At 42.5% G+C, this 15,973-nt stretch overlaps 2 protein-coding genes across 2 annotated transcripts in view; one reads left to right on the top strand and one right to left on the bottom strand.

The window, feature by feature from the left end:
- Positions 1-355: 355 nt before the first annotated feature.
- Positions 356-7,324, bottom strand: LOC126503571 (thiosulfate sulfurtransferase/rhodanese-like domain-containing protein 3). Its single transcript, XM_050145349.1, has 4 exons — positions 7,161-7,324; positions 1,503-1,676; positions 1,251-1,410; positions 356-520 (listed from the first exon to the last, which is right to left on the bottom strand). The coding sequence occupies exons 1-4, from the start codon at positions 7,228-7,230 to the stop codon at positions 448-450; spliced, it is 477 nt and encodes a 158-aa protein (XP_050001306.1). The 5' UTR covers positions 7,231-7,324; the 3' UTR covers positions 356-447.
- Positions 7,325-12,108: 4,784 nt separating this feature from the next.
- The window catches only part of LOC126503506 (ubiquitin carboxyl-terminal hydrolase 45-like), a 27,126-nt gene continuing 23,261 nt past the window's right edge, over positions 12,109-15,973 (top strand). The window contains exons 1-2 of the mRNA XM_050145225.1: positions 12,109-12,161; positions 15,537-15,646. Of these exons, the coding sequence (XP_050001182.1) occupies positions 15,547-15,646 (100 nt within the window). The 5' untranslated portion in view covers positions 12,109-12,161; positions 15,537-15,546. The remainder of the gene's footprint in view (positions 12,162-15,536; positions 15,647-15,973) is intronic.

Here is a 15,973-nt window from a genome sequence, read left to right on the forward strand (position 1 = left end):
TTTTCTTTTCTTTTCTTTTGTAACAGAGTATCAAATTTATAGCCTGGCCTCAAATTTACAGCAATCTGCCTATCTCAGTCTACTGAGTATTGGAACTACAAGTATGGGCCTAAAACCAATGCTTAGTTATTGTTTAAGATCGGGACTGCTTGTTAACACGCCTGCTTATAGCATGACTGCACATGATTAGGTCACACAAGCTACCTGATCCTTTGGAATACCAAACACTTAAAAATTAACTGTAGAATCTGTATATGTCAATGGCAATTCATATTATTGCAGTTCTCGGTAGACTCTGAAAGTGTCCAGGAGAGCAGTCTCTTCGGTTCACAGAGGAGGAAAACAGTTGCCGAGCATATCCTTTGGTGCCAAGACTGGAGATTTCTTTTGCTTCCTCCACTGTCCTTGGATGTATGAACACAGGACAGAGTTCTCTTATTCCAGAACTCAATTTTCTTGTTTCTTCTCAGAAATCTCATAGGTTACCCATTCTTTCCATCCCCCAGCATAGTGCTGAACACTGAAAACATACAAAATAGGGTTATATTTCATAGCAGAAGATACGGAGGAACTTTGCAATAGCTACTCACCTTACTATCTAGTTCTATACTGCTTTTCAGAATCGTTGGTTTTTAGTAGGTGGGAAAGACACATGCCCTTGGTCTCTATACTGCCTTTATTAGCAGTATGGGGTGTTTTGTTTTGTTTTGTTTTACCCCTGCAGTAGTAGGGATTAAATCCAGGGACTTGGGCAAGTGAGGAAAATGGTTTACCACTGAATTCTATTACCAGCTCCAAGATACTCTTTTTTTTTCTGACACAAATATCATGTAGCTCTGATTGACTTTAAATTTTTGTTACATATGTGTGTAGGTGTTTTGTCTGCCTATGTGTCTGTACACCACATGCATGGCTAGTGCCCAAAGAGGACAGACCAGGGCATCAGATCTCCTGGAACTGAAATTACAGACAGCTGTGAGGTGACATGTGCGTGCTAGGAGTCAAACCTGGATCCTCTGGAATTGCAGACAGTGCTCTTAACCACTGAGAAATCTCTCCAGCTCTGCCCCCTCCCCAGGAGATTCTTAAGTAGACTAACAGATGTTTATTTTTGTTATACCAGGGGTTACATCTGGGGTTTTTCACATCCTAGGCAATTATACTGCCGCTGGGCAATAGCCCCAGCACCCCAAATGTCTGATTAATATTGCAATCCAGTGCTCAGTCTAGTTTTTCCTTCACTCACCCACCTGTTAAAGCCAAGCGATATTGCTGTGTCCATAGCCTTCTTACTTCTCACTCCAGCAAAACAAGAAAACACTAGACGGTCGGATTTGGATGGCTTCACTTCATGGTACTTCTCTTTGAAATCCCTCGAGTTCATCTGTAGAGCTTCCCCCACCTCATCCACTGGAAGAAAGTGGTAACACGTTTAATTAAGTTGTGGATACAACCAGTTATTAAGCATATGAATGGACCTGTTTAAAACACACAGCACTTACATGGTATATTGATTGATCCAGGTATTTTTCCATGCTCAAGAACTTCCCATGTATCTCTAACATCAATTAACATAATGTTTTTGGAGCTCAGCAGGTTTTTTAGTTCCCTATATGTGACACCCTTAGAAAGAGCAGAGCAAAAATGTTGGCTGCTTCCCCATATTGACTTCAAACCTATAAAAAAAATTCAGACTTAAGTGACATTGGTATTAACAGCTATAAGTAGGTTATAGTTAGATGACATAACTGAGTTCACCTTTTTGCTTTAACAAACTCTGGATACATACTCTGTTCTTGGTTCCTGACCTGGAAGTACATAGAACTTCTGGGAGTGGGAGGAAAAGATACTTTTGTTTGAATGAGGTTGGCTCTGGTGCCCTAGACAGCTTCGGGGTAGCACTGATCACCCAAAAGACTAAGCCGTGAGAACAACTTGGATCTTTTATGCCTGGTCTTCTGTGCAGTGGAGCAAGGCTAGAAGACTGACTTAGCAGTCAACAGTGCTTCCGTTATGACGCTTCCATCAAAATCTTTCATCTATGGGGTTTGGAGATGTACTGGGTTAACACATCCATGCACTGGGAACATGCCACACCTCAGTTCCATGAAGAGGGAAACACTCTTCTAGATTCTTCTAGATCTCATACCATGGCTTCTTCAGCAGGTTCTCCATCTGTATTCTTTAATAAATCATTGAAAATAAACTGATAGAAGTGCTTAACAGCCGGGGGATGGTGGCGCACGCCTTTAATCCCAGCACTCAGGAGGCAGAGGCAGGAGGATCTCTGTGAGTTCGAGACCAGCCTGGTCTACAAGAGCTAGTTCCAGGACAGGCTCCAAAACCACAGAGAAACCCTGTCTCAAAAAAAAAAAAAGTGCTTAACTGAGTTCCATTAGTGAATTATTGACAATGGAGAAGGGGTCATGGGAAGTTCTGATTTATATTTTGTTGGTCAGAAATGTGGGAAGTATAAACTTGGGAATGGTGTCTAAAGTTGGCACAGTTTTGTTGGGAAGCCCTTCTGGTGTCTTCAGTAACTCTAGGTAGTCGGTTCAGAATTAAATTTTAAGACTCAAATAGAGAATTAGCTTGGTGTAGAAAAACTATACATTTGGTGTCAGAAGCTATTTGTGAGGGGAGGCAGATCAGTAGTAGAAAGTGCTTGCTTCAAAATGAGGCCCCTGGCTCAGCCCTAACATACCTGAGAAGAGAAAGGGGTTGTGAGCAGAGCACAGAACAATGTTTGCCAGTGTGCACACGTTCTGACTGAGCAACACGACGCTGCCTGCCAACTTGCTCTGTGTGCTTGATAGCTAGCCTTCGGCCTCTTCGTATGCCCTCAAAACCCTTTACCTAGCAAGAGCTTCGAAACATAGCAGACATTTAATAATTGCTATGGGTATAATCTGCTAATCTCATTCGTAACTCAAGTGACAAGATGAGGAAAAATTTAACTTTATTTCCTTTTGCCAATAAGAATAGGAACTTGCATATCATACGGTTTCTGCTCTTGTGATAAAAACACCTTGGCCAAAAGTAACTTGGGGAAGAAAGGGTTTGTTTCACCTTATAACTCCTAACTTCATCACTGAGGGAAGCCAGGGGCATGAACTGAGGGCAGGAATCTGGAGGCAGTTACTGAACAGAAGCCATGGAGGATTGCTGCATATTGTCCTGTTCTCCATGGCTTGCTCAACCTGCTTGCCTATCACCCCATTTACCTGCTCAGGTGGCACACCTACAACGGATTGGCCCCTCCCACATAAGCCTTTAATAAAGATTTGTCCCTGTCAGACGTGGTGGTACACAACTTTAATCCCAGCACTTGGAAGGTAGAAGCAGGTGGACCTTTGTGAGTTCAAGGTCAGCCTGGTCTACAGAACAAGTTCCAGGATAGCCAGGGCTACATAGAGAAACCCTGTCTCAAAAAACAAAAACCAGTGCCGGGCGGTGGGGACGCACACCTTTAATCCCAGCACTTGGGAGGCAGAGGCAGGCGGAACTCTGGGAGTTCAAGGCCAGCCTGGTCTACAAGAGCTAGTTCCGGGACGGGCACCAAAGCTACAGAGAAACCCTGTCTCAAAAAACCAAAAAAAACAAACAAACAAACAAACAAAAACCAGAAAGGTGGGGGGGGGGTTATAAGTGTTAAAACTTTGCATCAAACCAGTGAAGCTTTGATTATACCAAATACTGGCGAAGGTCTGAGGAAATGGATTTTCTCACACATTGCCATTAAGAACTCTTAAAGGAGGGCTAGATGGTTAACCCTGTCTTGAAAAACCAAAACTCTAAAACAAAACAAAAGAGTTTTTAGTGCTCTAAAAAAAAGAGCTTTTACTGCTCTTCCAGAGGACCTGAGTTTGATTCCAAGATTCGATGGAGGTTCAAAACAGTCTGTAACTTTAATTCTGAGGGATCCAGGACCACCTTTCCCCCTCTTCAGGCACCAAGCACGTAGGTGAGACATACACGTGGACAAATTACCCTTACATGCACACACACACACACACACACACACGCACACACACATACACACACACACACACACACACACACAGAGTTTTGTTTCGTTTTGTTTAAGACAAGAACTCTCGACATAGCACTGCATATCCTGGACATCACTATGTAGACCAGGCTGGCCTCGAACTCACAGATATCTGCCTGCCTCAACCTCCCAAGTGCTGAGCCTAAAGTTTTAAATAGAGCTTTTGAAGGAAATTAGCATAATAACATTTTAAGTTTGCATATTCTTTTTCCCCTCATGGCTCTACTTTTAGAAATCTGTCCTACAGGATCACGTGTGGGGATGACATTACAGCTTTGACGAGAAGTCTGTTCTTCCATCTTTTCTTGGGTTCCAGGATCAAAGTTAGGTCACCAGTCTTGCGTAGCAAGCAGCTTTACCCACTAAGCCGTCTTGTCAGCCCCAAGATGATATTTAAAACAATTTTATTTAACTTTTAAGGTGCTTTCCCCCTGTGTATGTGTCTAGCATATGTGTGCAGAGGTCACATGTATCTATTCCCAGAAGCTGGAGTTGGAAGCACTTGTGAGCCTCCTAACATTGGCGGTGGGAACTGAACTCAGGGCTATTAAACCGCTGAGCCATCTCTCCAGCCCTCAGAATTATATTTTTGAACATCTTTTAAAATTTATTTATTTAGTATATATACGCTTGCCAAAAGACAGCACCAGATCTCATTACAGATGCCTGTGAGCCACCATGTGGTTGCTGGGAATTGAACTCCGGACCTCTGGAAGAGCAGTCAGTGCTCTTAACCTCTGAGCCATCTTTCCAGCCCCCAGAATTATATTTGTAAAAGTTTGGAATCAACCTATTCAAATTAGAGACAGCAGGCTAAATCCATACATTTTCTATGTGTTATGGTAAGAAACTAGAAAACTATGTAATTCATAAATTATGTTAAGCTTGGTTCTAGCCAACATGAAAAAATGTACCCCCAGCAAGGAACTCTTGAAACTGGATCAAAGATAATTTTTTCCTTGTAATCATCAGACTGACTTAACTTCCTATAATTCAGCTATGCTCTCTTGTGAGGTAGTAGGAAATAAAGACGGGCTTTATTGCTCTTCCATTCGGTCATCAAAGGCTGACGCAGCAGTGTACTTTCCTTTCATCTCACCTTCCCCAAGTCTCTTACGGCATGAGCCTGCACTACACACTATGTATTTGCATCAAGCAGTAGGTGTTTTGTGTACCATATCCTCCACTTGTAAATTGACCACTTAGTCTGGTGTTCAACCAAAGACGTATTCAATAGTTCTGACACTGAAGAAAAAGATGACTGAGTCTTAAGTTTTGGAGAATATATATAACATATATGTAATATATATTATATATGTAATGTATATTATATATATGTTATATATATATCCCTTCTCAAGCCATGAGCCAAAATAAACCCTTTCTGAATTTGCTTTTGTCTGGTATTATGTTACAGCACTGAGAAAACTAATGAATATATGCTGTTGGATTTAAATAATATTAATGTATACACAGTGCGATTAATAATTATTCCTGTTTTCATAATTATACCACTCTGCTCCTTCTGAAAGAAATACCTCTCCCTTCATTTTTACAGGGAACATTTACTCTCCTTTCATATCTATTTAATATTTCTTGACATTTCCCTTTAACAATTCTGCTTCTAATCCATTCTACTAAAATACCTGTTTGTGTGCACCAGGTAGATTACACAATGATTATCAAATAATTTTATAATAAAACTTGGGACTTAAATTTTTTACAAGTGACTGGTTAGTAAACTGTAGTACATTCCCACTATGGAAAATATGCAGCTTTTAAAAGCGAAATACTTATGTGAATCAAAATATGGAGGTATATACACAATACACACATATAATACAAACTTTTATCTATGGGTAACCATAGAAAAACTTAAAAGAGCCATTATCATCCATATCTGAGGAGTGGGATTCGAGTATTTAAAGGAGATCTGTGACTCTGCTCTTCTTTCCTTTGCTTTATTTTAGTGAGAATATAACTATGCACTATTTGTGTACTTTTTAAAATACGGAAAGTGCGAGGCAGTGATGGCACCTACCTTTAATCCCAGCACTCAGGAGGCAGAAGCAGGTGGGTCTCTGTGAGTTTGAGGCCAGTCTGGTCTACAAAGAGAGTTCCAGGAAAAACTCCAAAGCTACAGAGAAAAACTCTGTCTCAGAAACAAACAAAAACAAATACACAAAGGCCCCTTCCTCTAGCAGGGTGTTCAAGTCAAGATTCACTCTGTGTACTTGTATCAGTCTCCATCTTCGCCCATCCCCCCACAAATGGTGAACTCCTTGGGGAGCTAATTCCCTGGAGGAGGCCTGGCAGATTTGATCACCTACTTTTGCTACAGAAACGTGAATGATAACAATTTGCACAGAAAAGTCCATCTTCAGCAACAAAAGAGCAAGGGAGGCTAGCTTTCTGGGCCCATAAACCTGCTTCTTTGGAAGAAAACATTACATTAAAGAAGAGACTGTTTAAAATAAGAAAAAAAATAAAATAAAATAAAAGGGTGGGGAGGAGTGTTGGGAAGGACTGAAGCCCTGGATTGAGCTTTAGATCCAACTGGGTCAAAGGCAACATTCACTTCCGCCTTCTTCCAAATTTACAGAATTAATGGGAGAGGGAGTACCTTCCTAGTTCTAACCCCCACCCCCGCTCTCAGTGTGTGTGTGTGTGTGTGTGTGTGTGTGTGTGTGTGTGTGTGTGTGTGTGTGTCTCGTTCATTAAAAGCTCTAGCCGCTGCTGGGTCGGGTCACAATGGTAAGTTAAAAGGGTGGGTGTATAATTAAGCCTTTCCGGAGCCTTCTTGCTGGCTCCTTTCAGTGGCGAAGTGACCTTCATCACTCAAGCTTGCATAATTAATTTCCATTATAAATAACCTTGGTGCCACGTTTGCTCTGCCGCTGCGTTCAACAGCGCATCTCCAGACATGGAATCCGGAGGATCAAATGGAGCAAAAACTGCAGTGGGCACCAGATACCTACGTGCCAAGAGTAGCAAGTGGGCTTCACTTATATTAACTGGAAGCCTAAAGACGAGCGCACGCTCAATGTCATCCCCTCCCTGGCACTCGACATCCATCAGGTGGTTTTTGTTTCTCAGGGATCAAGCTCACCGCCAAGCGCAGCCTCCACCGATCCTAGCGCCGCCCTGCGTGAGGTCCCAAGCACCCGCCTGGCCAACATCACCGTGGGCAATGTGGGACCCCGGTGCTGCTAACCACTTCCTCCTCCTTCTTCCTGGCTTCTCACCACGGGCGCTGTCCAGGCTCTTGAGCGCCCCTCAGTCAGCACCGACAGAACCGGGTACTGCCACACCGGGAATATTTGACTTTATCCTAAGATGGTCTTTGGCAGTTTTATAGTGTTAGCTTCTTACTGCTACATTGGCAACTCGCCATATGTTTACTGACTTAAATCAGCAGAAATTGATTATTTACAATTTTGAAGTTACCATACAAATCAATGTGTCCAAAAATGTGTTTTTTGTTTTTTTTTTTTTAAAAAACACCAGGGAAGGTTTTTATTTTAATTTACTTTTACCTGTTTTCGTGTCTTCTCGTGCTGACTTATCCCTTGGCTCCCGGTCTTTACTCATCTTCAGAGCAGGTATCTAAGCACCTTCACACTTCTCTGGCTGACTCTAGCATCTGCTCTAAGTCCTTTCATTTGCCCTCCTCTCTTCTTCCTCTAAAGACCACTGAAATAATCCACGCCAGTGTTCCCACTTCCAGAGAGTTAACACGGGATAATATCTGCAAAGTCTCTTTTACCAGGTGTGGCAGTTTGAATAAGAATGGCCCCCATAGGAACATGTATTTAAATGCTTAGGGAGTGGCCTTAGGCAATGTTGCCGTGTTGCAAGAAAATTGTCGTGGGGGTGGGCTTTGAGGTTTCATAAGCTCACGCCAGGCCAGGTGTGTCTCTCTCTCTTCCTGCTGCCTGCAGATCTGATGGAGAACCCTCATCGCCTTCTCCAGAACCATGTCTGCCTGCACACCACCGTGCTCCCTGCCATGGTGATAATGGACTAAACTTGAATTGAAAGCCAGCCCTGATTAAATGTTTTCCTTTAATAGAATTGCCATGGTCATGGTGTCTCTCCACAGCAATAGCACTGACTAAGATACCAGGGAAAGTAACGCATTACAGGTTCCAGGGATTAGAACTCGGGGCATATTTGGGTTGGGTGGGCTAGGTCATTTTTTCCCCCTTATAAAGCTTCTCGCTTTACCTTAACTTTCTCCTTGGTTTAGTTCCCCAAACATCATGAAAGCTGCATTGAACTGGAATTTATTCAGTTAGAAATTAACATATTAACTCAAACTGTTATTAAATTGTATGCCCAAGAAATAATTTCATTAAATACACATTTTGAGGTCAGTACACTTTCTTTTTTTCTTTTTTGTCTTTGTATTTGTTTTGTTTTTTGAAAAAGGGTGTCTTTGTGACCATGGTTGTCCTGGACCTCACTCTGTAGACCAGGCTGGCTTCAAACTCACAGAGATCCGCCTGCCTCTGTCTCCCAAGAACTGGGATTAAAGCATGCTCCTTCATCGCCTGTCTAAAATCAGCCCATTTTCAATAATTTAGTACTTTTTTATTGTGTGTTAGGTGTGTGTGTAGTTGTCTGTATATGTATGTGGTGTATGCACTAGTTAGGGTGGGTGTGTGTATAGAGGGCAGAGGTTGATGCTAGGTGTCTTTCCTCAGTCACTACCCCTTTCTTTTTTGAGACAATTTATCTCATTGAACCTGAAGATGACCAATTGGTGTGTGTGTGTGTGTGTGTGTGTGTGTGTGTGTGTGTGTGTGTGTGTGCTAGAGAATAGTTCAGCGGTTAAGAACATTTGTTAGCAGAGAGCCTCGGTTTAATTCCTAACATCCATATGGTGGTTTATAACAATCTATAACTCCTCTGAATGTACCTAGAAAGTACATGGTGCACAGACATACATGCAAGAAAACACTCATACATATAAATTAAATAAATAAAAAATATTTTTTTAAAAAAGAAGATAAACGGTTAGGCTAGGCTGACTGGCCACTGAGCTTCAGATCAGGCTGTCTCTGAAATCCCACCCGAGCACTGGAGTTATAGGCACATTGTGCTTTCTAGATGGTTCTGAGATTCTGAACGCAAGTCCTCATGCTGTGTAGCAAGCACTCTGCCAACTGAGTCATCGCCCTAGATCCAGTAATTCAATAATTCATAAACCACATCAGATTCTACACCAGTGACATCATCTGCTATGAGGTGTTTCCTAATCACTTAGAGTTTAAGCTCTTAAATTTTGGGTTTGAGGGGGGTTGCGTGTGTGTGTGTGTGTGTGTGTGTGTGTGTGTGTGTGTGTGTGGAGAAGAGTACATATGTGCCACAGCATGTATGTTGGAGGTCAAAGGACAACTTTGTGGAGTCAGTTCTACCTTGAAACATTTATATGGGTTCTGGGGATTGAATCCAGGTTTGTCATGTGTAGTGACAGGCACCCTTACCTGCTAGGCCATCTTGCCAGTCCTCTGTAATATACATTTTTTGTAGATTCACCACATGAGAGAAAACATGTGTGATGGTTAGCTTTAATTGTCAACTTAATGCAACTTAGAATCATCTGGGAAGTCTCAGTGTTGGATTGCTTACATTGTGTTGGTTAGTTGGAATGTCTTGGGGAACTACCTTAATTACAGTAATTGATATAGGAAGATCCAGACCACCGTGAGTGGCACCAATCCCTAGACAGGAGGCTCTGAACTGTTTGAAGAGTAGAGAAATGGAAGGGCTTAAAGAGATGAGTGAACTGGAAACAAGGATTAGAGTTCAGTTCCTAGCATCTATGTTGGGACTCAATGGCCTTTTCTGACTTTACAGACACACCTAGACACTTGGCACTCACTCTCAAACATACATACACATACATAAAATAAATACTTCATCATTTAAAAGTGGAAAAAATCAAGCTGTACACAAACAAGTGAGCATCCACGTGTTCATTTCTCTCTGCTTGTGACGTGGTATTTTGTTGTGATAAGAGCGGCGGGGCTGCGTCCCCAGCACCCGGCCGCCTGCATGGCTAGCTTATGCCTGAAATAATTATATGGAATCTGTATTCTTTTAAACACTGCCTGGCCCGTTGTCTGTAGCCTCTTACTGGCTAGCTCTTATATATTAATCTAACCCATTTCTAATAATCTGTGTAGCCCACGAGGTGGCATACCAGAGAAGATCTTAACCTGCGTCTGTCTGGAGTGGGAGAACCATGGCGACTCCTTGACTCAGGTTCTTTCTCCCAGCATTCTGTTCTGTTTACTCTGCCTACCTAAGGGTTGGCCTATCAAGGGGCCTAGGCAGTTCTTTATTAATAAGAAATCAATCCCACATCAGTGTTTTATTAGAAATAAGTTCAGGGTCCCCAAAAAGGAGACCACCTTTCCAACCTTACTCTTGAAAACGAGGGCATTCTGAACAAAGGCAGGAAGTGCCCTTGGTTTTTATCCAATTTTGAATGGGGATTGCAGTCTCTCCAGATTAGACTAAGAGCATATCTGCTAGATAGCAAGGTTGCTGAATGAAACGGGGGTGGGGGGGTGGGGGGGAGTAAAGAAACCAAACTAGCCACTCCAGGGTGAAAAGGGAAAAGGTATTTTCCAAACTGCAAGGCTGTCTCCTAGGAAAGCAAGGAAAAGCGACAGGGGAAAGATTTCCAGCCTTAAACAGGAATAGGATGCTCGTGAGCTGGGGTGGGGCTTGTGAGCAGGGACTGAGGGAGCCAAGAGGGTAGCATTGACCTTGACAAGTTAATAGGTACCTTTGCCATCTGTTAATTGAAGAGCCACTTGTTCCTCTTGCCAGAGATGAGAATGACTCCCTCTTTTAGCAAACAAGCACTTTCTTCAAGCCACGGAGGGAATGGTGGCTTTTGTCTAAAGGCCAGATGTGGAAAAAGCAATTTCTTAGCGGAACAGACAATAGCCATGGGACTTCATTAATTGTAAGAGAAATTTTAATATTCAGTGATTAATTGCAGAATTCTTAAATTTCTTTTTATTAAGAAGAGAATCTAAATTTTCATGTTTAAATCCAGCCCTTCTCCGTCTAATTGTAAAGTGAGTCTTAAAATAGGATATTTTTAAAAGGTCCTATTCTGATGCAATTTAGTTGAAAATCCTTTAGATTTGCTCTTATCTGTTCATCTTCCATTTCAAATTCAACATCAACATATGAAACTTTGTATTTATACAGACAATTTTGACTTTGAAATTATATTACAATGCAAACTGTTTTTCCCCATGCAACTTTTTTTTTCATCCTGGAAGAGAATCTCTTAAAAGGCAATTATGCCTCCCCACATCTAGCACCTTGACCTGCATATTTGTATTCCATTGTATTTGTCCAATTCACGGTTTCTATAAACACAATGTCAATGAATAGCTAGCCCCTTTGGCAAGTCTTCCCATAGAAATGGATTAGAATTTTTAAGTTAACCAGCAGTCAGCTTTTGGCTCTTAGTTACAATCTTTTAACTTCTAAGACATCAACCTTGTCCATTGACCACAACTTGTCCTTTGTGAAAGAATGAGACTTCTAGGACCCATCAACCAGTTCTTGCAACAAAATAATTTCAAACCAACTATTTTTACTCAAAAGCAAAGTGTACATCGCTGTTACAGATGATTGGACTCTGAAGAATTAAGGGTGTGATGCACTGTCTAGTTCAGGAGAGAGAACCACATGAAAAAAAAAATTCATATACAGTGAATGTCAGATTTAATTCTTTATAGAGTTCCCAGAACGGTGATGAGACACTGGAAGCCGTTCCAAACGGTGCTCAGCGAGACAGGCCTGAAGGACCAGAGCAGCTCACCCAAGCCAGCACCTGAACTTAGGCCTGTGGCTGGCATTGTACCAGCCGGCTGCAGGGAGTCACCCCCTCATTACACCTACACCTACTCCGGTTCGCTCAGACCTCTTCGCTGCGGGAAGGACGACCGGGAACAGAGCCTAGACTCAAAGTCCCGCCCCTGGCTCCACCCAGGACGCCAGGCCCCGCCTTCACCGGGTTGCCTGTCGCGCAGGCGCAGAAGCTCCTGTGTGTGGAAGCTGCGGCCCGGCGGGCGGGGTGAGTTGGGGCCCAGGCTTTGGGGTCACTGCAATCCTTGTGCCTTCGCTGTGTTTTCGCTTGAGCGGCGAGACTTCCTTCTAGGTGGACCAGCCTAGGAAAAGAGGTTTCCCGCGTGCCGTCGCGTCCACATTCGCAGGGGCGCCGGGCGGCTACCGGGCCGAGTCCTGATGGCTGCGGGAAGAGCCGGGGTCGGGGAGGGAGCAAGGCCAAGTTCGGTCTTCTCGCTGACGCGGGATCTCTTGTCCCTCGCATTCCACTCTGCTAACTTGGAGTGCAACAGTGGCCTGAGGAAGAGAGCCTAACTATGGCTTTCTTGCTACACGGAATATTAGGTTAGGGTCGATCCTACCTGAGTCCACTTCTGGCTCCCGGACTTCTGCAAGCCACTTTACGTGTCAAATGAGGATGATGATAGTGATGATAAGAGTAGTTGGGCAAAGGCTCTTGAGTGTTCTGAGCCCGGGTATCTAAAAGGAAGATGTTTGCGTTTCCTCTTCTCATGCTGGAGAATAGCAGCCCAAAACTTAAAAGAACAGTATTTGGACACGGGTTGCTTGTAGCTAGTTGAAAAGCAAAATCTTAAATATGCTAGCTGTACATCCTGTGTTAGACAAAATGCAGGTGCCAAGTACTGTTTAAGTTAAAACCTGAAGCTGATGGTTCGGCCAGTAAAGGCTTTGACTGCCAAGCCTGGTGGTTGAGTCTCCAGGACCCACGTGGTGAAAGAGAGATCTTCAGGGATGCAAAGCGAAACACATGAACACATGTACACGCGGACATCCTCACACACAAAATACATAAATAAATAGATTTTTGAAAAAGCTGTAGCATTTGATGTTTAGAAAACGACACGAAATAACAAAATAGCCAGCACATATTTATGATAAAGAGTTAACAGTCAGGCCTGAGGCTCTGTCCTAGGTCTGGTCTCCCTGCAACCATGGCAACCTTGTTTGGCACCTGGAAACCTGGAGTCTGGGAGTGTCCTAATGTAGTAGCAAATTTTCTATGCCTAACGTTATATTTTATGCCAAAATTACCAATTGCCATACAGATCCCAGGCTTCTGTTATCTAATGGGTTCGTTCCCCTGAGCTCAGATTTATAGCTGCTTATTCCTCGTGAGGAGGAGAGGGAGAGAGCTTGTGGAAGTTATGGTAAAGCTCCCCAGTCCATTCTAATTACGTGTATGTTCATTCAAATGCTCTCTGAAATGTCCATGAGTACAACCTACAACCGTGTGCTGACTTCTTTGAGTCCTTCTGCTGGCACCTCAGTTCCAGACACAGTTTTGATCATGGTAAATTCATGGGTGCAGGTTTGTAAATTGAAAGGTAGAAAGAGCAGATTTGCCGTCTCATTGTGGGGAGGTGGGAGAGTGGGCCATTCGGGAGATTGAAGAGGGCTTGAAATGGGTAAGTTTCCAGCAGTTGTACAGAGCGGTGTGCTGGATAAGGGTAGGCCAGTGTGCTGCGTGAGAAAATGACCACTTCGTGTTCATCTCGAATTGACGTCTGCTAAAATGGGTGATGGGCGTGTTGCTTGCCTGAAGTTCAGTGTGACCATGTGATCTTTTTCTTTAAATGTAGAAAAATACCCACTTAGGGCATTTATTGAAGAATCTTTTTTAAAAATTGTTTTTATTGAGCTATACATTTTTGTTTGCACCATGTGATTTTCTTTAGTCTGCCAATATGAGTTTCAGGCAAGGCTTTACGAACCAGCTCTGTGTTAGAATCTTTCCCCTTACCCTGCTCTGCTGTCGGAAGCCTTTGCTGAGATGTGTTAGTAAGACACCTGCATATACCACCCTCCACACACATACTTTTTTAAAAAGTCGTATGGGAAAGCAGTATTAAAAAGGAATAAAGAACTGTAACAGATGAAAAAGGAATAATGATTGAGTCTTCATCCACAAATCCCCTGTTGAATGTACTTGAATCAGAAAGGGAAATCAGAATATGTTAGGATAAAAGACATTAGGAAAACTTTTCCTACATATGATATTGGTGTCATGTAGGAGACTTCTTTATTTTAAAACACTATGCTTAAGTATTTAAGGACAAATTTTCATTATTTCTACAACTTATTTTCAGATACTTATCAAAAATAATCACATATATATTGTGTTGGAGTTATGGTACAGTGTTTAAGAAAATGTATTTCTCGTGAGAAAGACCAGAGCTTGGTTTCCAGCACCCACACTGGGCAGCTCACAATTGCCTGTAACTCCATGCAGGGGATCCGATGCCTTCTGCCCTTTGCAGACCTCTGCATCAACATGCACATACCCATAGGCATACTCATTCTTTAACATTTTTTAAATTGTATGTTTCTACCCAGGTGAGATGGTGCACACCCTTAATCCTAGTACACTGGAGGCTGAGGCAGGAGGACCTCTGAGTTTAGCGCCAGCCAGGTCTACAGAGTTCAATTCTAGGACAGCCAAAGCTACACAGAGAAATCTTGTCTTGAAAAACAAAACAGCAACAACAAAAATTGTATGTTTCTATATTGATATTTAGATAAAACAAAGCAAAATGGTAATACATGTATAATCTAGACACTGTATGAGAACTCATGATAACTTTTAACTTTTGTAGATTAAAAAATTTTTCATAATGAGAACTTGGAGAGAAAACATGGCAGCTTTTAGTAGGAATTAATCTTCCTGTCAATAGTCCACTAGGTAGTGCAGCCACTGGGGCTCTGACTACTAGGTTCACAGTTTCCCTCCCTGGCCCACTCTTCCAGCTGCCCCTGTCAGCACTGATGACGGGTGAGGAAAGAGCCCATTGTAAGAAGCTCTGCGTATTTCCTTGATGAGAAATTCCCTCTGACACGTCATGTATACAGGAATGTGGGGGGCATGTCTTAGTTCAGGGGGAAAAAAATTACTGTCCACTGAGGGTCTTAACAACAAACATTAGTTAGTGCTGAAGGGTGGCAAGCCCAAGGTGCGGCAGATCGGGTCTATCCTTGGTACAGCGAGGGTAGTGTAGACTTCAGTTTTAAAGAGATCTATTTATCTTGCCTTTCTTCTTGCTACCGCATGTAAATGCAAGGTTCACTCTTTCACCTACTCTTGTTCAGGCTCATCTCCGCAGTCTATAACAGAGTAGTTGGAATGTGTAGTTTATGTATTGGCCTTTTTGTGGGTCTTGCAGTCCTGGGACTAGGGCCCAGTGTTTGCTGCATGCTCCACTACTGAGCTGTACTCTCAGGCCTCTGTATAAAGACTTATTTAACCCGATTCGTTTAGCTTGTTTTTTTTTTCCTCTGTTGATTTATAGACCAGCCGAGTTTGAATATGCATTAAATACATGAAAATTTAATATTAAAAATTATTGTTATGTTTCTTTAAACTTTTCAGTGGATAACAGATGCGGGTAAAAGATCCATCAAAAGACTTACCTGAGAAAGGCAAAAGGAATAAACGACCGTTGCTACCTCATGACGAAGATTCTTCAGATGACATTGCTGGTAAATTGTGATCTCTGGTGGTTCTTTAGTGGATGCTTCAGTGCTTTATTTTCACAATTTTCTGCATAATCCTGATAGCCAGCTTGTCTAGTCCCCCCCCCCAACCATTGCTGGTATTCATACTGGGATTTTAAGTTATAAGTATATTAAAATTGTTGTATTCTTCTTTGTCTTTTCTCAGGACTCATTAAAATTAAGTCTCTAAACTACCAGAGATGGACATGGTGAAACTTTGTTTAACTGTAGGACTTACTTGGTCTACCCTCCTCTCCTCTCCTCTCCTCTCCTCTCCTCTCCTCTCCTCTCCTCTCCTCTCCTCTCCTCTCC

This window comes from Alexandromys fortis, unplaced genomic scaffold (genome assembly GCF_014885135.2).
Source record: "Alexandromys fortis isolate MF-2015 unplaced genomic scaffold, M_Fortis_MF-2015_v1.1 scaffold_2_1_26212458, whole genome shotgun sequence".
Classification (NCBI taxonomy): Eukaryota; Metazoa; Chordata; class Mammalia; order Rodentia; family Cricetidae; genus Alexandromys; species Alexandromys fortis.

Coding starts and splice junctions, on each gene's coding strand:
- LOC126503571 (XM_050145349.1), bottom strand. CDS start 7,230: ATGTTGGCCAGGCGGGTGCTTGGGACCTCACGCAGGGCGGCGCTAGGA. Junction 1,677..7,160: donor GGTGGAGGCTGCGCTTGGCG/GTGAGCTTGATC, acceptor TTTTTTTTATAG/GTTTGAAGTCAATATGGGGA. Junction 521..1,250: donor ATATCGCTTGGCTTTAACAG/GTGGGTGAGTGA, acceptor GTATGTTTTCAG/TGTTCAGCACTATGCTGGGG.